The following is a 14,524-nucleotide window of genomic DNA, read 5'->3' on the forward strand; positions in this document are numbered from 1 at the left end:
TCTAAACCCAGCATCAACTGGTTGTCACTGCCCAACAGAATTGTTTGATTTGGCAGAATTGTCTGATCTTTGTAGGCTCAATACCTACAAAGCTAAGACATTTATTTCACTTGGACTCTTTCCAGCCTCTGCTGTCCCTTCAGGTCCTGACAAACAGCCAGTTTTAGCCCAAACATCATGGCACGCTGATCTGGAATAAATGTTCCTTTACTTGTATTTTTTCACTTCTCACATTCTTTTGTATCATTCTCATCTTGTAATCTTTGGCCTGTTTTCTATGGATGTCTAAAACTAGACTCCATTCACAGGCATATGTGACCAGATAAATAAGATAAATTCATAGTGAAATAAATGAAGACTGTCAGGTATTTAGTGCTCAGTAAATATCAGACTATTTTTATGGCTTAAGAGTTTAATGTTTGGCTTATGCTTATCAGAAGAGCTGTTGAAATCACTGGAGAATTATCATTCTGATTAGGTATCTGCAATTTTTTTTCTTTATGACAATATTATTGTGATAAAAATAGAATAAGTAACAAGGGTGTTATGTTCTAGCAATGTTTTGTAAATTCATTGCACAAAGGTAGCACTTCATATTTCACAGGGTACTTTCTTTTTCCATTTTCTGTTAAAACAAAGGCAGGCACTGTGTGGATTCCACAAAATATTTTATTCTGCTCTGTTACAGATTATGAAAGTATAAAAAAATCTTAGTCTTTAATGGGATCAGTAGACATTAAGTATTTATTCTTAATATTTTGCCACAATACAAACCAAAAGCTTTGTTGTCTATTATTTATTTCTGCATTACCCCAATGACTCTGAGCAGACAGAATTTTCAGTTGTAAAGAGTACTCCAGAAAACTGCAGCCCATTAAGATTCTTTCTGAGACTTCTTGGATATGATGCTGTTTGCTTTTTCATTAGAGTGGCTTGGAGACAAGATAAAGGGACAGAAAATTCAGGTGCTGGCTGAATATGTAACTTTTCCAGCATGATTTTGGATTTGCAGCCATTTTGCTTGAGTCTGGAGCTACAGCTGTGTCATCCCCGTGCCCAGTGACCCAAAATGAAGATTATGTTCCAAAACACCAAGGCAAGGAGCTGGTGCTGAGGACCAGTGGCCAGCTCAGGTGGCCATAATGGGGAAGGATACCAGAAGAACCCTTCTTCAATCCTCCTCTAAATACTGCACACAGGGTCTGGAGCATCTCTGGATGAGGAGCTGGGACAGCCTAGTCTGGAGAAGAAAGGTGATCTCATCCATCCATGGAAATGTCTCCAAGGAGGTGCTAGGAGAATGGTGTCAGATGGTTTTCGGTGCTGTCCAGTGGCAGGGTGAGGTGCAAGAGCCATGAATGGAAACACAAGAAATTCCACCTCAGCATGAGGATGTTCTTTGCACTGACCATGACAGAGGAGGCTGTCCAGGAAGGCGGCAAATTCTCCCTCTCTGGAGGCATCCCAAACTCACCTGGATGCATCCCTGTGTCACCTGCTCTGGGTGACCCTGTCTTGGCCAGGATGATCTCCAGAGGTCCCTTCCAACCTAGCTGTGCTGCGATTCTGTGAATGTTCTGAGATTCTCCCTCACTCCTGCTGAAGTACCTCTCACCAAAACCAACTTGCTGATTAATTGAAAAAACATTTCAGAATGTGGCATCCCAAACCCACCTGGATGAATCCCTGTGTCACCTGCTTGTGGTGACTCTGCCTTGGCCAGGACAATCTCCAGAGATTGCCCTGGAGATTGTCCAACCCAGCTGTGCTGCGATTCTGTGAATGTTCTGAGATTCTCCCTCACTCCTGCTGCTCACAGTGTCCTGAAGCACCTCTGACCAAAACCAACTTGCTGATTAACTGAAAAACCATTTCACAATGTGGCATCCCAAACCTACCTGGGTGCATCCCTGTGTCACCTGCTCTGGGTGACCCTGTCTTGGCCAGGATGATCTCCAGAGGTCCCTTCCAACCCAGCCGTGCTGCGATTCTGTGAACGTTCTGAGATTCTCCCTCGCTCCTGCTGAAGTACCTCTCACCAAAACCAACTTGCTGATTAATTGAAAAAACATTTCACAATGTGGCTTCCCAAACCCACCTGGGTGCATCCCTGTGTCACCTGCTTGTGGTGACTCTGCCTTGGCCAGGACAATCTCCAGAGATTGCCCTGGAGATTGTCCAACCCAGCCGTGCTGTGATTCTGTGAATGTTCTGAGATTCTCCCTCAGGTCCTGCTGCTGGCAGTGTGCTGAAGCACCTCTGACCAAAAACAACTTGCTGATTAATAAAAAAAAATTTGATGATTTGGCAGGAGGTGGCAGTGATATCAACTTCAAAATAATTAGGAATTAAACAAAGACAGTGATTCTGTAAATGTTCTGAGATTCTCCCTCAGGTCCTGCTGCTGGCAGTGTGCTGAAGCACCTCTGATCAAAAACAACTTGCTGATTAATAAAAAAAAATTTGATGATTTGGCAGGAGGTGGCAGTGATATCAACTTCAAAATAATTAGGAATTCAACAAATACAGAAGACAAAGTAGAGGGCACCAATCCACCTGCCTCTAACTGTCCTGAAGTCAGGTCACCTTTCACTCTCAGCCAAGTGTCTAATAATCTGAACCATATCGACGCCCAGAAACGCAGCGTTTCTCAAGCTTATAAACTTAACTTTTGCGTACACATTTAGGGGGGAAAAAACCAACAACACAACTTCTTTATTTCAAGCCGGGCCGTTCCGTGCCGTGAGGGGCCGGCAGCGGGCGGGGCAGCGCCTCCCCCGCGCCTGCAGGGGGCGCTAACGGGGAGGCGAAGGCGGGGCCGGGGGGGGCAGTGAGGGCGGCGCGCATGCGCGGGGCGGGGCTCGCGCTCTCCCTGGTAACCAGCACCGCGCGCGCGGGGCCGCGCCCTGCCCGGGCCGCCCCCCCCCCCCCAATCCCATCCCGTCCCCTCACGGCCCCTGAGCGCCCCTCACCGCCGCCATGCAGGGCGAGGACGCCCGGTACCTCAAGAGGTAACCGGGGAGGACGGGCACGAGGGGCGGCGGTTCGTGCCGGGGGGATGAACGGGGTGAGGGGAGGGGGTGTCGCGGCGGTTGGGGCGCGGCAGGTTGTGCCGAGGGTGGATGGAGTGTGTCAGGTTGTGGGGTGCGCGGCGCAGGTGTTGCGGGGTGTTTGCAGGGGAACATGGGGCAGCTGAGGGGTGGAGTGTGAGGCTGAGGCTGGAGCGAGGACTGGCTTGGGGATGGATGGGAGATTGGGGAGGTGACAATGGAGAGTGTTTTGGGAGAGGGATGATGGGGTGGGTGGAGGTATGGCGAGTGAGGAGGGGCTGGTTTGGAAGCTGGGGTGAGATGGGCGAGGGAATGGCAGATTTGTTTGGGCGGTCCCCCCTCAGCCTGCCCCACTCTGTTGGGAACGAGGTTTGGATGAGCACTGGGAAGGTTAAAGATGAGTGCAGGTTACAAAGGCAGCGTGGGCAGAGAGGTGGGGTGGGTGCTGCTGAGGAGGAGAAGGAGGGATTTGGAGGGTGCTCTGGCCTGGGGGTGGCTGTGGTGGCATTTTATGGTGTGTTTGGGATGGGGCACTGAAGTGACAGCAGGGTGATAGGAGAATAGGTGCCATTAGGAGATGGGTGGTGGGGATCATTGTGTATCAGGTGCTTTGGGGATCAGGGATGGGATATGAGACAGTAAGGCCAGGTTCAAGGAGCAGCAGGGAGGGTGATTCGGAGGAGATGTCAACAGTATGGCCTGGCAGATTGGGCAGGGCAGGTGGTGTGAATGGAAGAGGTAACTGTGGGGTGTGAACTGTATGATCTGGGTTTGGTGTTGCAGGTGTGATAAAGGAATGGTGCCTTTTATCTGTTTGGCAGTGAGACCAGTCAGCATAAAGAACAGGGCCTGAGCTGGCAGCTCTTGGATCTCTGTCAGCTGTTTCAGAGCAAAAGTGAATCAATCCCAAAAGATGCCAGCTCATCCAGGCCTCTGTCCAGATGTCATGTGTCACACATGGACAGTGTCACTTCCTCCTGTCGTACTGGTGATTTTATCCATCCTGTCTTGAATCCTAAGGAGTTCCTGCTCTTGTTTTTTACTTCCTTTCCATTTATTAGTATTTGCAGAATTTCCTGTTTAGACTGTCTAGGTTTTAATTTTTTTCCCCTTACATGCCACATATTTGTAAACAGTGCAGGGGAAAAACTGCATAATAATCTTTGCATGTCAGTTCTGTCATAGCAATGTCATGATGGGTAAAGAATCAAATGCCACCCTTAATTAAATCAACAGCTGTAACTTTAGAGCAGTGCCTGTTTTTTTAGCCTTACCTGTTCAGTTTGTGCCATTTTGTAGGAATTTTTTTTTTTTTTTTTTGTAGTCATCCCTGCAACAGGTGTAGCTGTTTCTCTTTTTTGGGAGCACAAACCCAAACCTGTCTGTTTGTGGTGTGCAAGTCTGGTGCTCCTGTGCTCCCTGTTCCCCTCTGTCACCCTGCATGGGCACTCCTCCTCCCACCCAGCCTCGCTTGCTGGGATCTGTTATTGAATTTCCAGCCTTACCCACGTGTGCTTTGTGCCACTTTTCATTAGGACAGTTTGCTTTTGCTTTTTTCCTTCTAAAGGGATCAGTTAATAAAGGATATTAACGCTCCAGCTTTGAGCTTTTGTCTGTGGAAAAATGCCTTCCTCTTCAAAGCTTGAGCTGAGCTGGGTTCTTGTTGACAAAGCAAGCAGTGGAGTGAAAGGACAGGCTGATGTGCATGAGAGCTCCCCAGTGCATTGCTGTTTCTGCTCATTACAATATTTGCAGTTTCAAATGTTTTGTGAGGTGATTTACAGACTCAGGATGTGTGGGAAAATCAGTAAATGTGTTTGTAGGTTTGAGGGATTTTTTTTTTTTTCTGTAAACGAAGATTTCCCTTGTGATGCTGACAATCTGAATGCAGTGTTTTCCAAATAAAAACCAATTTCAGTGGCTGGGGAGTGCATTTTAGTGCAGGTCCTCAAGCATTTCACAAGGCAGGGTTTTCAGAGAGGGAGCTTGGCTGTGTATTGATTTGTGACTTCATTAGCTCAGAAATAGCTCAGGCAGAGAGGGTGTGTGTCAGTGTGAGAGGGCAGAAAATCTCTAAGTTCTTCAGTTTACCCATCTATCCCTCTGAAATAAAAACATTAACACCTGCTTCAAGGTACTGCTAAAGGGGAACAAACCAAGTCTCTTCAAAAAACCTCAAGTCATGAAGGGAGTTTTGCTAGGCTTTCATGGAAAATGTTACTCTCCAGCACCAGAGAGATATTTTAGTTTGCTCTGTGTAGCTTTATATCCTTTCAAGACTTTCTAGACTCTTGGTTTTCTGACCTTTCTGTGGTTTGTGGGGTTTTTGGGCAGCTGTATCTCAAGACAAAGGTATTTTTTGCAGTTGTATCTCAAGACAAAGGTGTTTTTTGCAGTTGTATCTCAAGACAAAGGTGTTTTTTGCAGTTGTATCTCAAGACAAAGGTATTTTTTTGCAGCTGTACCTGCAGAAGGAAAACTGGACGCCAGGGTAGCTGATTAGATGGAGACACATTTCAAACATTTTCTGCTGACAATGGTTACAGCACAGGCTGCATCTGGATTTACTGACATTTCCAACTTTTTGAGGTTAAAGTAATTTTTCCTGATCTAATTGACCCAATGTCATTGCTATCTCCTAGGTGCTGATATGACCACTGGTGAAGTCACTTGTAATTCTCTTTAAGGACATGATCTGTCCAAAAACCTGAGCACCCAACAAAAAACCCACTCCACATCCCAAAAGCCAAACCTACATTTTGGAGGTGGTTTTAATTTGCAGTGTTTAGCAGCCTGGTTTATGGCATGACTGTACCAAGTGGACAAGGGACAAGTGTCATCTTTACCAAGAAATAAAAATAGGTCCCTGTATTCTCTGGATGTGTTCTGCCACTGCTTGAAAGCAGAAATGAGGTGTGTCTTCATCCATGTGAGCCTTTCCTCAGGAGCTTGGATCTGCATGGACACAGAATTGTTGGCACAAGGAGGAGAGAGCAGGACACTGCTGGCATAGCCCAGAATGCTTCTCCCAAGGATCTGTAGCTGTAGAAAAGCAGGCAGACAGGATTCATTGCTTTGGATGGCAGCTCTTGGTTTTTGTAATCCCTCAAGCCTGGCAGCAGGCACAATGAGGTGAAGAACAGGTTTGTGGTTCAAAAGAGAGTAGTTCAATTGAAATACAAATTATCTGTAATTCAGTCTCAGAGAATTGTAACTACTAGGAGTCAGCCAAGAGAATGACAAAAAAATTCCATTTGTAGAGGACTGCACTAAGTGAAGGGCATTAGACAAAGATCTGTCAATACTGACAAGGTAATGGGGAACCAACTGGGAAATTCACCTGCTTGGTGAAATGCATCTTTTTATTCATTATGTTGATATGGAATAGGATAACTTTGATTTCTTTCCTCATTTCTGTGAGTGAGGCTTTACCAGGGGCTTGGATATTTCTGTACTCCAGGTAGTAGCCAAGAATATGCCCCTAGCACCAGGCTTTGGTACATTTTTGTGGGATGGAATATGCAACCCAAGCACTACTTGGGTTTAGGGTCTGCACAGCAGGTACCTGATTTCTGCTCTGATGTGTTTTCTGAGCTTCTCCTTTAATCAGTTGTTTTCCCTTTATGGCAGGAAGGTGAAAGGAGGTAACATAGATGTGCATCCATCTGAGAAAGCCCTCATTGTCCATTATGAAGTGGAAGCAACAATTCTGGGAGAGCTGGGAGACCCCATGCTGGGGGAACGCAAGGAATGTCAGAAAATGTAAGGTCACAGCAAGCTCTGATATTTTATTTCAATTTTTCTATATTCAATAGCTCAGAGTACCACCTACTCTGAGAAATTGTAGTTTATAATCTTTGTGGAACTTAGTGCTGGACCAGCAGAGGTTTCAAAGCTGGGAAATAACACGTGCCTGGGAGGGTTAACATCTGAAACACACGTTGTGAATTGCTTTTCAGCCATGTCCTTTGAGGTGTTTTGTAAAGGAAAATGATGACTTCTGTTTTACATGATGGGTATTTGAGGCAGAGAAAAATGATTGTTTCCTGTGCAAATGGTAGTTCATGTTGGAGCAAGGAGTACCATTGAACCTCCTGACAGCCTTGTGCTCCAGCTGTTGCCTCTCCTGTTGTTTTGATCTGCCCAACCAGTGAATTCACTGCTTTTTCTGCATTTCAATTTTGCCTGGTTAATTTCTTTCAAGACCATTAAAATATTCCCCACTGGAAAAGCTGAGAGAACTATCCTAACTTCATCTTTCAAGCTGCAAGGTTGGATCTGTTCTAGGGGCGTTTTATCTCTGTACTGATTTCTTTTTGAAAATTTGAACTGAAGTGGCTGCCTGTGTGAGTGCATGTTGAGGGAAAAAGAAAAGAGAGTCTTTAAATTGTCTCCAATTTTTGAAAATATCAGAAGCATACTTCTGTCATCAGATGAATCAACATAATTTGCATCTTCATGATGGTGGAATTCCTTTTTTTTTCCAGCCTGTTGTTAATGCCCACAGATTTCTTCCTGCTCTTTGCTTGTGGACCTGGCTGCTGTGGGAGACTCCTGGCACTGCAAAATAACCTTTCTGTGCAGACAAACACCCAGAACTGTCTTTCATTTGGGACTTTTTTTTGTCTCCAATACTCCTTTGTGGTCCTGTGCCCTTTTTATGGGGTACATCCCAATCACTTACTGTCTTTTGTATCTAAGATGGCTGTGAGGGATCTGTTCATCCAGGTGCCTTTAATGTTGCTGCTTGTCAGCTCGTGAACAGTTACACTCCACCAAATCTGTTTGACACTTGCTTGGCATTTGGAGTTCAGAGGCACCACTTGGACATGAAAGGCACAGGCACTGGGTGTATCAGGATCATTTCTGCTTTGAGAAATTCTTGATTGTATAAACGTAATCAAAGGGCTGAAGATAAATGTAAAAACTGAAAAGAGATTTGTCTGCGTTGCAGAATTCGGCTGAAGAGCCTCAATGCAAACACAGACATTGGTTCCCTGGCTCGAAAGGTTGTTGAAGAATGCAAGCTCATTCACCCCTCCAAGCTTGGAGAAGTGGAGCAGCTGCTGTACTACCTGCAGAACCGCAGGGATTCCTCAGCAGGGAAAGGTAAAAAATACAGCAGCAAAGCAGCTTGGGGCTGGGCTGCCTCAGCCTCGAGCAAATACTGAGGTGCTCCTGGCTGAGAGCCCAGTGTGCCTGATGTACCAATTCTCTGGGGATGGTCACAGTAGGAAACATATCTTTATCACCCTTGGAAGCAATTATGATCTTGAAGCCAGGAAATTACCTTTTAAATAACCAAATTTATTGTATTATTTACATTTAATATAGATGCTTCTTACTGGCTGCCTTGTGCTTTAGCAGGACTTGAGAGGTACAGATTTGGCTATTGGGTGAAGCCTCATCATATTGAATCTGCATTTTCAGTGACATCAGAAGTCTCTAAGGGGATCTTCCTAGAAAGATCTCTGCCATCACCTCCTGCAAGGGCACAGAGGGTGCCTAGGCTCAGTTTGGGCTGTGTGTAAAGCTGGAGACTCTCAGAGCCTCACAAGCTTTGATGCCTGGGGTGTTTCTCTCATCTCATCATCTAAAGTTCCATCTTGGTGCTCCTGTTTATGTCTTAAGTTCACCTTAAACTTCCTGCTCAGGGCACAGTTGAATATTTAACATAAGATTCTACATTACTTTGTGGTTACCCAGGTTTCTTGCAGCCCTGAAATGGTAAGCTTTGTTTTCAAACTGGATTCCTAGTGAGACAAATTTAAAATGAAGATTTATGTTAGAAATGGGGTTTGATTGTAAGAGCTTTGCAGGTTTTAACCCTCTTTCACTCTGCATTTCTGTGACTGGGTGTGTCACAGGGCACAAGAAGGATCAAAGCTGCTGATGTCTCACTGTGGGAGTGAGTGTTGTCATTCTAGGCTTGTTCTAAGGTTTATTAGCCTCTGTCTCCCCAGCTGATAAGCTTATCACTGATCATTTAGACTGAGTTGTCAAAAGGCAGCTGAGGATTTGTTGTACTCCCTAGGACTGTTGGGGTTCAGAAACCTGTGTTAGTCTGGCAGGTGAGCTGGACACAAAGGACTTTGACCCTGATTTAACTCATTATGAGAACACTGGACATGTGTTTGATCTGTGTTTGTGTGTAACTTAACTGCACCCACATCTTTTTCTTTGTAGAAAGGAAAGAGAAAACCAGCAAGCCAAAAGATCCACCCCCATTTGAAGGAACAGAGGTAAGTATTGCTGTTAAAAGAGAAATGCAAACCCTGTTTGCTACTTCAGTAAGCAATTACAAAAGGGAGGAGGGGAGAGGAAATGCTGAATTCTTGTGGGTTTTTTGCTTCTTGATTTTTAAACAAAGAACTTGCTTTGGAAATACTGCACAATGGGAAAAAAATTATCTCCAAAAAGGGTAAAATATTTGACTTGCATACTTACCCCTCCAGGTATAGCACACAGCAGGACTGACAGTGAGGACTGCAACATCAGACAAGACATCCTGAGCATCCTTTGATTTTTAGCAATTACATCTCCTCAGATTTCCTGCTGTTCATTGGCAGTCATTCTGCATGTGTTGGGATTTTTAATCTTATATTTAATTTTTGCCTAAGATCTGTACTCAGAAGCTGAGTGTCCTTTGGTGTGACAACTGAATGGTGATTGCTGGTGTTGAATTGCCCTGGCTCTCAGTGAAAGCCTTGCTCTGACTGCTTTCAGATTGATGAAGTTGCCAACATCAATGACATGGATGAGTACATTGAGTTACTGTACGAGGACATTCCTGACAAGGTGCGGGGCTCTGCCCTCATCCTGCAGCTGGCCAGGAATCCTGATAATTTGGAAGAGCTGCTTATAAATGGTAATTTTAAAACCCAGTGGTAATTTCTCTTAATGTGCTGTTCATTTGTGTCCAGGGAAAAGTAGCTCACCTTTAATTTGGGATTTTCTTTAGTTTGCTAGGCTCTGTTTCTCTGTATATAATAAGGTGACCATCAAGGCTCTGTTGGGTCTCTCTGCTCAGACTGGTCTTAGGTGAGGCTAATACTGAAATCCTCCTGGCCTCTAGAGCTTCAGCTATTTTTTTCTGATCCTGGTTATTTTGATGCTCAGTTAACTCCAGCTGGCATTATTGCTGGAGATGGGAATGTATTGGTGTATTCTGTAGATCAGGGAACTTGCCTTGAAAAGAGAATTTGCAAGCTGACATGAGTTAATTTTTTTTTATTTTCTTTCCTTGCCCTTTTTGTCTCTTTGCTGAGCCCTTATACCCTTATGTATTGATGACTTCAGTGCCTGCCCATCTTGCAGTGTCTCCACAGAAGATGGGATGGGAATAGTGAGCCATGAAATAATGGCTTGTCCCTAAGAGTTGTTGAAAATATTTAGTGCTTCAAGTTCCCAGCTGCTGCTTTTGTGATCAAGGAACATGGTGTAACATGAATAGAGACTAGCTAGGGGAGCATGACTAGAAAAGTGAAATTAAATAAGACAAGGAGCAACCAAATTATTAAATAATATGAAGTAGATTCAGGGGGAAAAATAAATGGAAAGAGGGATGAGAAATATTGTCTGTCCAGGCAGAATTTAAAGGGAATTTGAAAGTGAAAATGGCTAAAACACAGGGACACAATGTAGTGTGCAACACAAAGCTGGCAGAGGCCACAAAATCTGAAGGTTAGTGGCAGTTCTGAGATTAATTCAGTGTTTGGTTGCACTTTCCTTCCATGCTGCTGCTTCTAGGGTTTGTGACATGCTGACCACCCAGGGCACTCTCTGGTACTGCCTCCAAACAGAACTGGTGAGCAGTGCTGCCTGTTAAAGTGAGACACCTGTGAGAGTGTTCCACTAGAAAACTGATAGATGTTTTCAAATTCTGAGGCTCACAAGCTAAAAAGGAGGGACACAAAATGCTGATGCTTCTCTAAATGTTGTTTCACTTCAGAAACTGCCCTGGGTGCATTGGCCAGAGTGCTGAGGGAAGACTGGAAACAAAGCATTGAACTGGCTACCAATATAATTTACATTTTCTTCTGCTTTTCAAGGTGAGTGCAGAGTCCCTGGATTTAGGAACATAAAGAATGTAGCTCTGCTTAGTGGCTTTTCATTTGTTTATTGCTCTGTGCTACAAAACTTGACCGAAACAGGAAGAACAGACAGAAACATGCTTGTGCCTCAGTTTTATCACTTAAAACAAAAAGAACTCTCGTGATGAGGCAGTTTGTAAGGGAGCTGGGAAGGAGCTAGTAAAGATTGACTCATAGCTTTGTGTCAGAAAGGAAAGGTGGCTGAGCTGCCACCTCTAATTTCCATCTGCACACCTACAGGGAAGAAACAATGTTCAAAACTGAAGTGAGCACTTGCTCTTATTTAGCTATGCCAGTGTTTCTGCATACCCTGCCTAGAAATAATTCAAGCAGAAATTGCATTTACCTTGATTTTGGGTCTCTATTATATTTCTGGTGAGGTGAGTGCTCTGAAGCACTTGCAGAATGGAAGGCAGGGCTGAGGGGAAAACCTTTTCCTTTATGCATAAAAATTGAAATGTGTTTTTGTTTTGATCTGGAACAACAAAGTATTCCTTATTTTTCTACAAGTTGAGAAAATATTCATGTTTTCAGGGATTGCTCTTATTTTGAAATAATTTTCCAATAAGAGAGTGCTTTAATGGGGCAGACTGTAAATACCTTTTTTAATATTTGATGTGGTGCACTGTTACTACCATAGATGTCACAGTAGATATGGAGTTGTTGGCATTTATTCCTCACAAATATTATTTCTTCAATGTAGTTTCTCTCAGTTTCATGGGATAATCACACATTACAAAATTGGAGCTCTGTGTATGAATATCATAGACCATGAACTGAAGAGACATGAGCTTTGGCAGGAAGAACTTGCTAAAAAGAAGAAAGCTGATATCCTTTTGATGTTCTGCTGTAGCCTGATGGCTTCTGACTTGTCTTGATGAGTGTTGTTGGGTTACACAAGATGAGTGCACAGCACCTTCTGTGAAAGCAGTAGAATTTACCAGAAAGTGCAAAATATAATTGCAGATATGAGAAAGACCAAGGGGGAAGATTTTGGGATGTGGAAGAGGTTAAACTGAAGCTATTAAAGCAACACAAGAAAAAAAAAAATATTTTATCAGCAATATGTCTTAGAACATCTGTGCTGCTTAGTAGGGTGTAAAATATCCTGGCCTGGATTGCAGGTGTAGCAGCTGGTGCTGAGGGAGAGTTTTGACACTGGGGCTTTTCACTGGTGATTGAGAAACACTTCCCAGGACAATTGTCACCTAGCCTGCATCACTTTTCTCTGAACTCCTTAACTTCTCTAATTCACTTGATGAAGATCCTGAAAATCAAACCCTGAAAAAGGACTCTGAGAAAACTTACAAGAAATACAAAGGGCTGGTTGTCAAGCAGGAGCAGCTGCTTAGAGGTACCAAATCCAAATAGCAAATTATTTTCTTGTTGGTAAAAGATGGCTGAGGGATCCTCTGGGATTCTTTTGACAACCAGGATGTCTTAAACATGGATGAGTATGGAAGGGTGTTGCCCAAGAACAGGGAAAAGACAAATACTTTATCAGATTGTTTGACATTATTAATATAATTTTAAAAACCGTTTGTCAGTAGAAAAGCAAAAGTGATCCACTCTTCTTTGGTTATTATATTGGTTTGGGAGGAGTTGGGTATTTGAAATTTTTTTAAATTTACCTAATTTTGCTTGTATCTGACTCTTTGAATAGATTTCATTCTATCCCAGTTTTTGTATTAAAATACACTTCATGTTAGATTGAAATGATCTGAGTGGTGAACCTTTCCTGAGAGGGGCTTTTTACTGCTTCCTGTTGGAATTGGAATTTTAAAAAACACAAATCACACAACATAAAAAGCTTCTAGTTATCATAATTCTAATTTTTTTCAGAGCCACAATTAGAATTAATGTTCTTAATGCTTCTTCAAGAGGCCAAAAAAAGGCATTCACTTGCAATTTCCTTCAAAATGCATTGAAAAGGGAGCAAAATGCTTCTGAAAGTCTTGTCTTCAGTACTTGAAGTATAAATAGAGATTTGTTGTGTTGGGTGTGATTTGTGTTGACCTTTGCCAGTTGCCATTTACCTGCTGCTCAACCTGGCTGAGGACACTCGCATTGAGCTGAAGATGAGGAACAAGAACATTGTGCACATGCTGGTGAAAGCTCTGGACCGCGATAATTTTGAGCTGCTCATCCTCGTCGTGACCTTCCTGAAGAAACTCAGCATTTTCATGGAGAACAAAAATGATATGGTGAGGCTTGTAGCACTCCACTGAATGCTGGGAAGGTTGGAGATCTGAAAACTTGGTGTGGTTGGAGGGAAGAGGGAAACATCTCTGTTTTCACACTGAGTATCTCTAGCACTGATTATTCTGTTTTGTTACAAGTAAAATGAGGGCAAGAAAAGCACAACATCCAGTCATAACCTACTGCAAACTGTTGAGGAAATCCCAAACAGAGAATATGCTGCAAAATATGGTCCACAAAATTCCAGATTTTGAATTCAGCACCTCAGAGTCTTGTTTTATCCCCAGTTATGGTGGTGCCCATGACTCTGCCCCCAGACTATACTCTTGTGACAACATATTGTTGTTTCTGCCATGTATTGACTTGGGAAGAGAGATATTTATTCTCTTTATTCTTGTTTATTTATTTCCTGTGTCAGTTTGGTTCCTTCCTCCAAAGAAGTGGAGGCAGTTATTCTTCATAATTTTTTTTTTTGTGAAGTCTTACACATCTGAAATTGTAGCATAATTTGTTTTGTGACTTTAAACTCTAGCCAAGTACCTCTTTTACTGATACTGTAATAGATGCTTGACTTCACTTTTGTGCCTCTATTTCAATTAATTAGATGAAAATGATACATTTTCTTTATCCAAGAGGTAATCTGAGATCAGTGGTGTACAGAGATTGTGAGGTGAAAAGATCTGTGTAAAAGCAGCAGTGAATTAACTGGACCTTTGCATGCATGTGCACTGAACACTGCAGACAAGCAGTATCTCCCTTATTTATATATGGGACTTGGTTAGAAAAATAAGGATTTGCTCTCCAGCCCACTGATTTGCTGGCACACTTTCCCCATTCCTCCTGATTTACTGGAAAGATAAACAAAGTTGTTGAATCAATTTGATTTCAGAATGTTCTAACAGTTTTGGAAATGTTGGTGTGCTTCAGGTCAGCTGTGTGAGCATTCCTTACTGACCATAAAGATGATGCTTTTTTCTCCATGGTATTATTAAGGAAAGCTACCAGTGAAGGAGAAAATGTTCTGATATTTGTATTGGGCAGTAATACAAAACTGCCCAAGGCAAAATGAACCAAAATTAGTTGTTCAGCACCTGATTCTGAGTACCAGTGAATAATTCATGTGTATTTATAGCACATTCTTTCCTTGGCTGTTGCAGGGCCATATGAAATTCAAAGCAGTGA

At 43.1% G+C, this 14,524-nt stretch overlaps 1 protein-coding gene across 2 annotated transcripts in view; it reads left to right on the forward strand.

The window, feature by feature from the left end:
- The first annotated feature begins 2,852 nt into the window (after positions 1-2,852).
- The window catches only part of KIFAP3 (kinesin associated protein 3), a 67,283-nt gene continuing 55,611 nt past the window's right edge, over positions 2,853-14,524 (forward strand). For both annotated transcript variants that reach the window (XM_058030677.1, XM_058030678.1), the window contains exons 1-9: positions 2,853-3,011; positions 6,681-6,812; positions 8,005-8,159; positions 9,237-9,292; positions 9,777-9,918; positions 11,002-11,101; positions 11,847-11,971; positions 12,399-12,497; positions 13,169-13,347. In XM_058030677.1, the coding sequence (XP_057886660.1) occupies positions 2,980-3,011; positions 6,681-6,812; positions 8,005-8,159; positions 9,237-9,292; positions 9,777-9,918; positions 11,002-11,101; positions 11,847-11,971; positions 12,399-12,497; positions 13,169-13,347 (1,020 nt within the window). In that variant the 5' untranslated portion in view covers positions 2,853-2,979. The remainder of the gene's footprint in view (positions 3,012-6,680; positions 6,813-8,004; positions 8,160-9,236; positions 9,293-9,776; positions 9,919-11,001; positions 11,102-11,846; positions 11,972-12,398; positions 12,498-13,168; positions 13,348-14,524) is intronic.

This window comes from Melospiza georgiana, chromosome 9, assembly GCF_028018845.1.
Source record: "Melospiza georgiana isolate bMelGeo1 chromosome 9, bMelGeo1.pri, whole genome shotgun sequence".
Taxonomy (NCBI): Eukaryota; Metazoa; Chordata; class Aves; order Passeriformes; family Passerellidae; genus Melospiza; species Melospiza georgiana.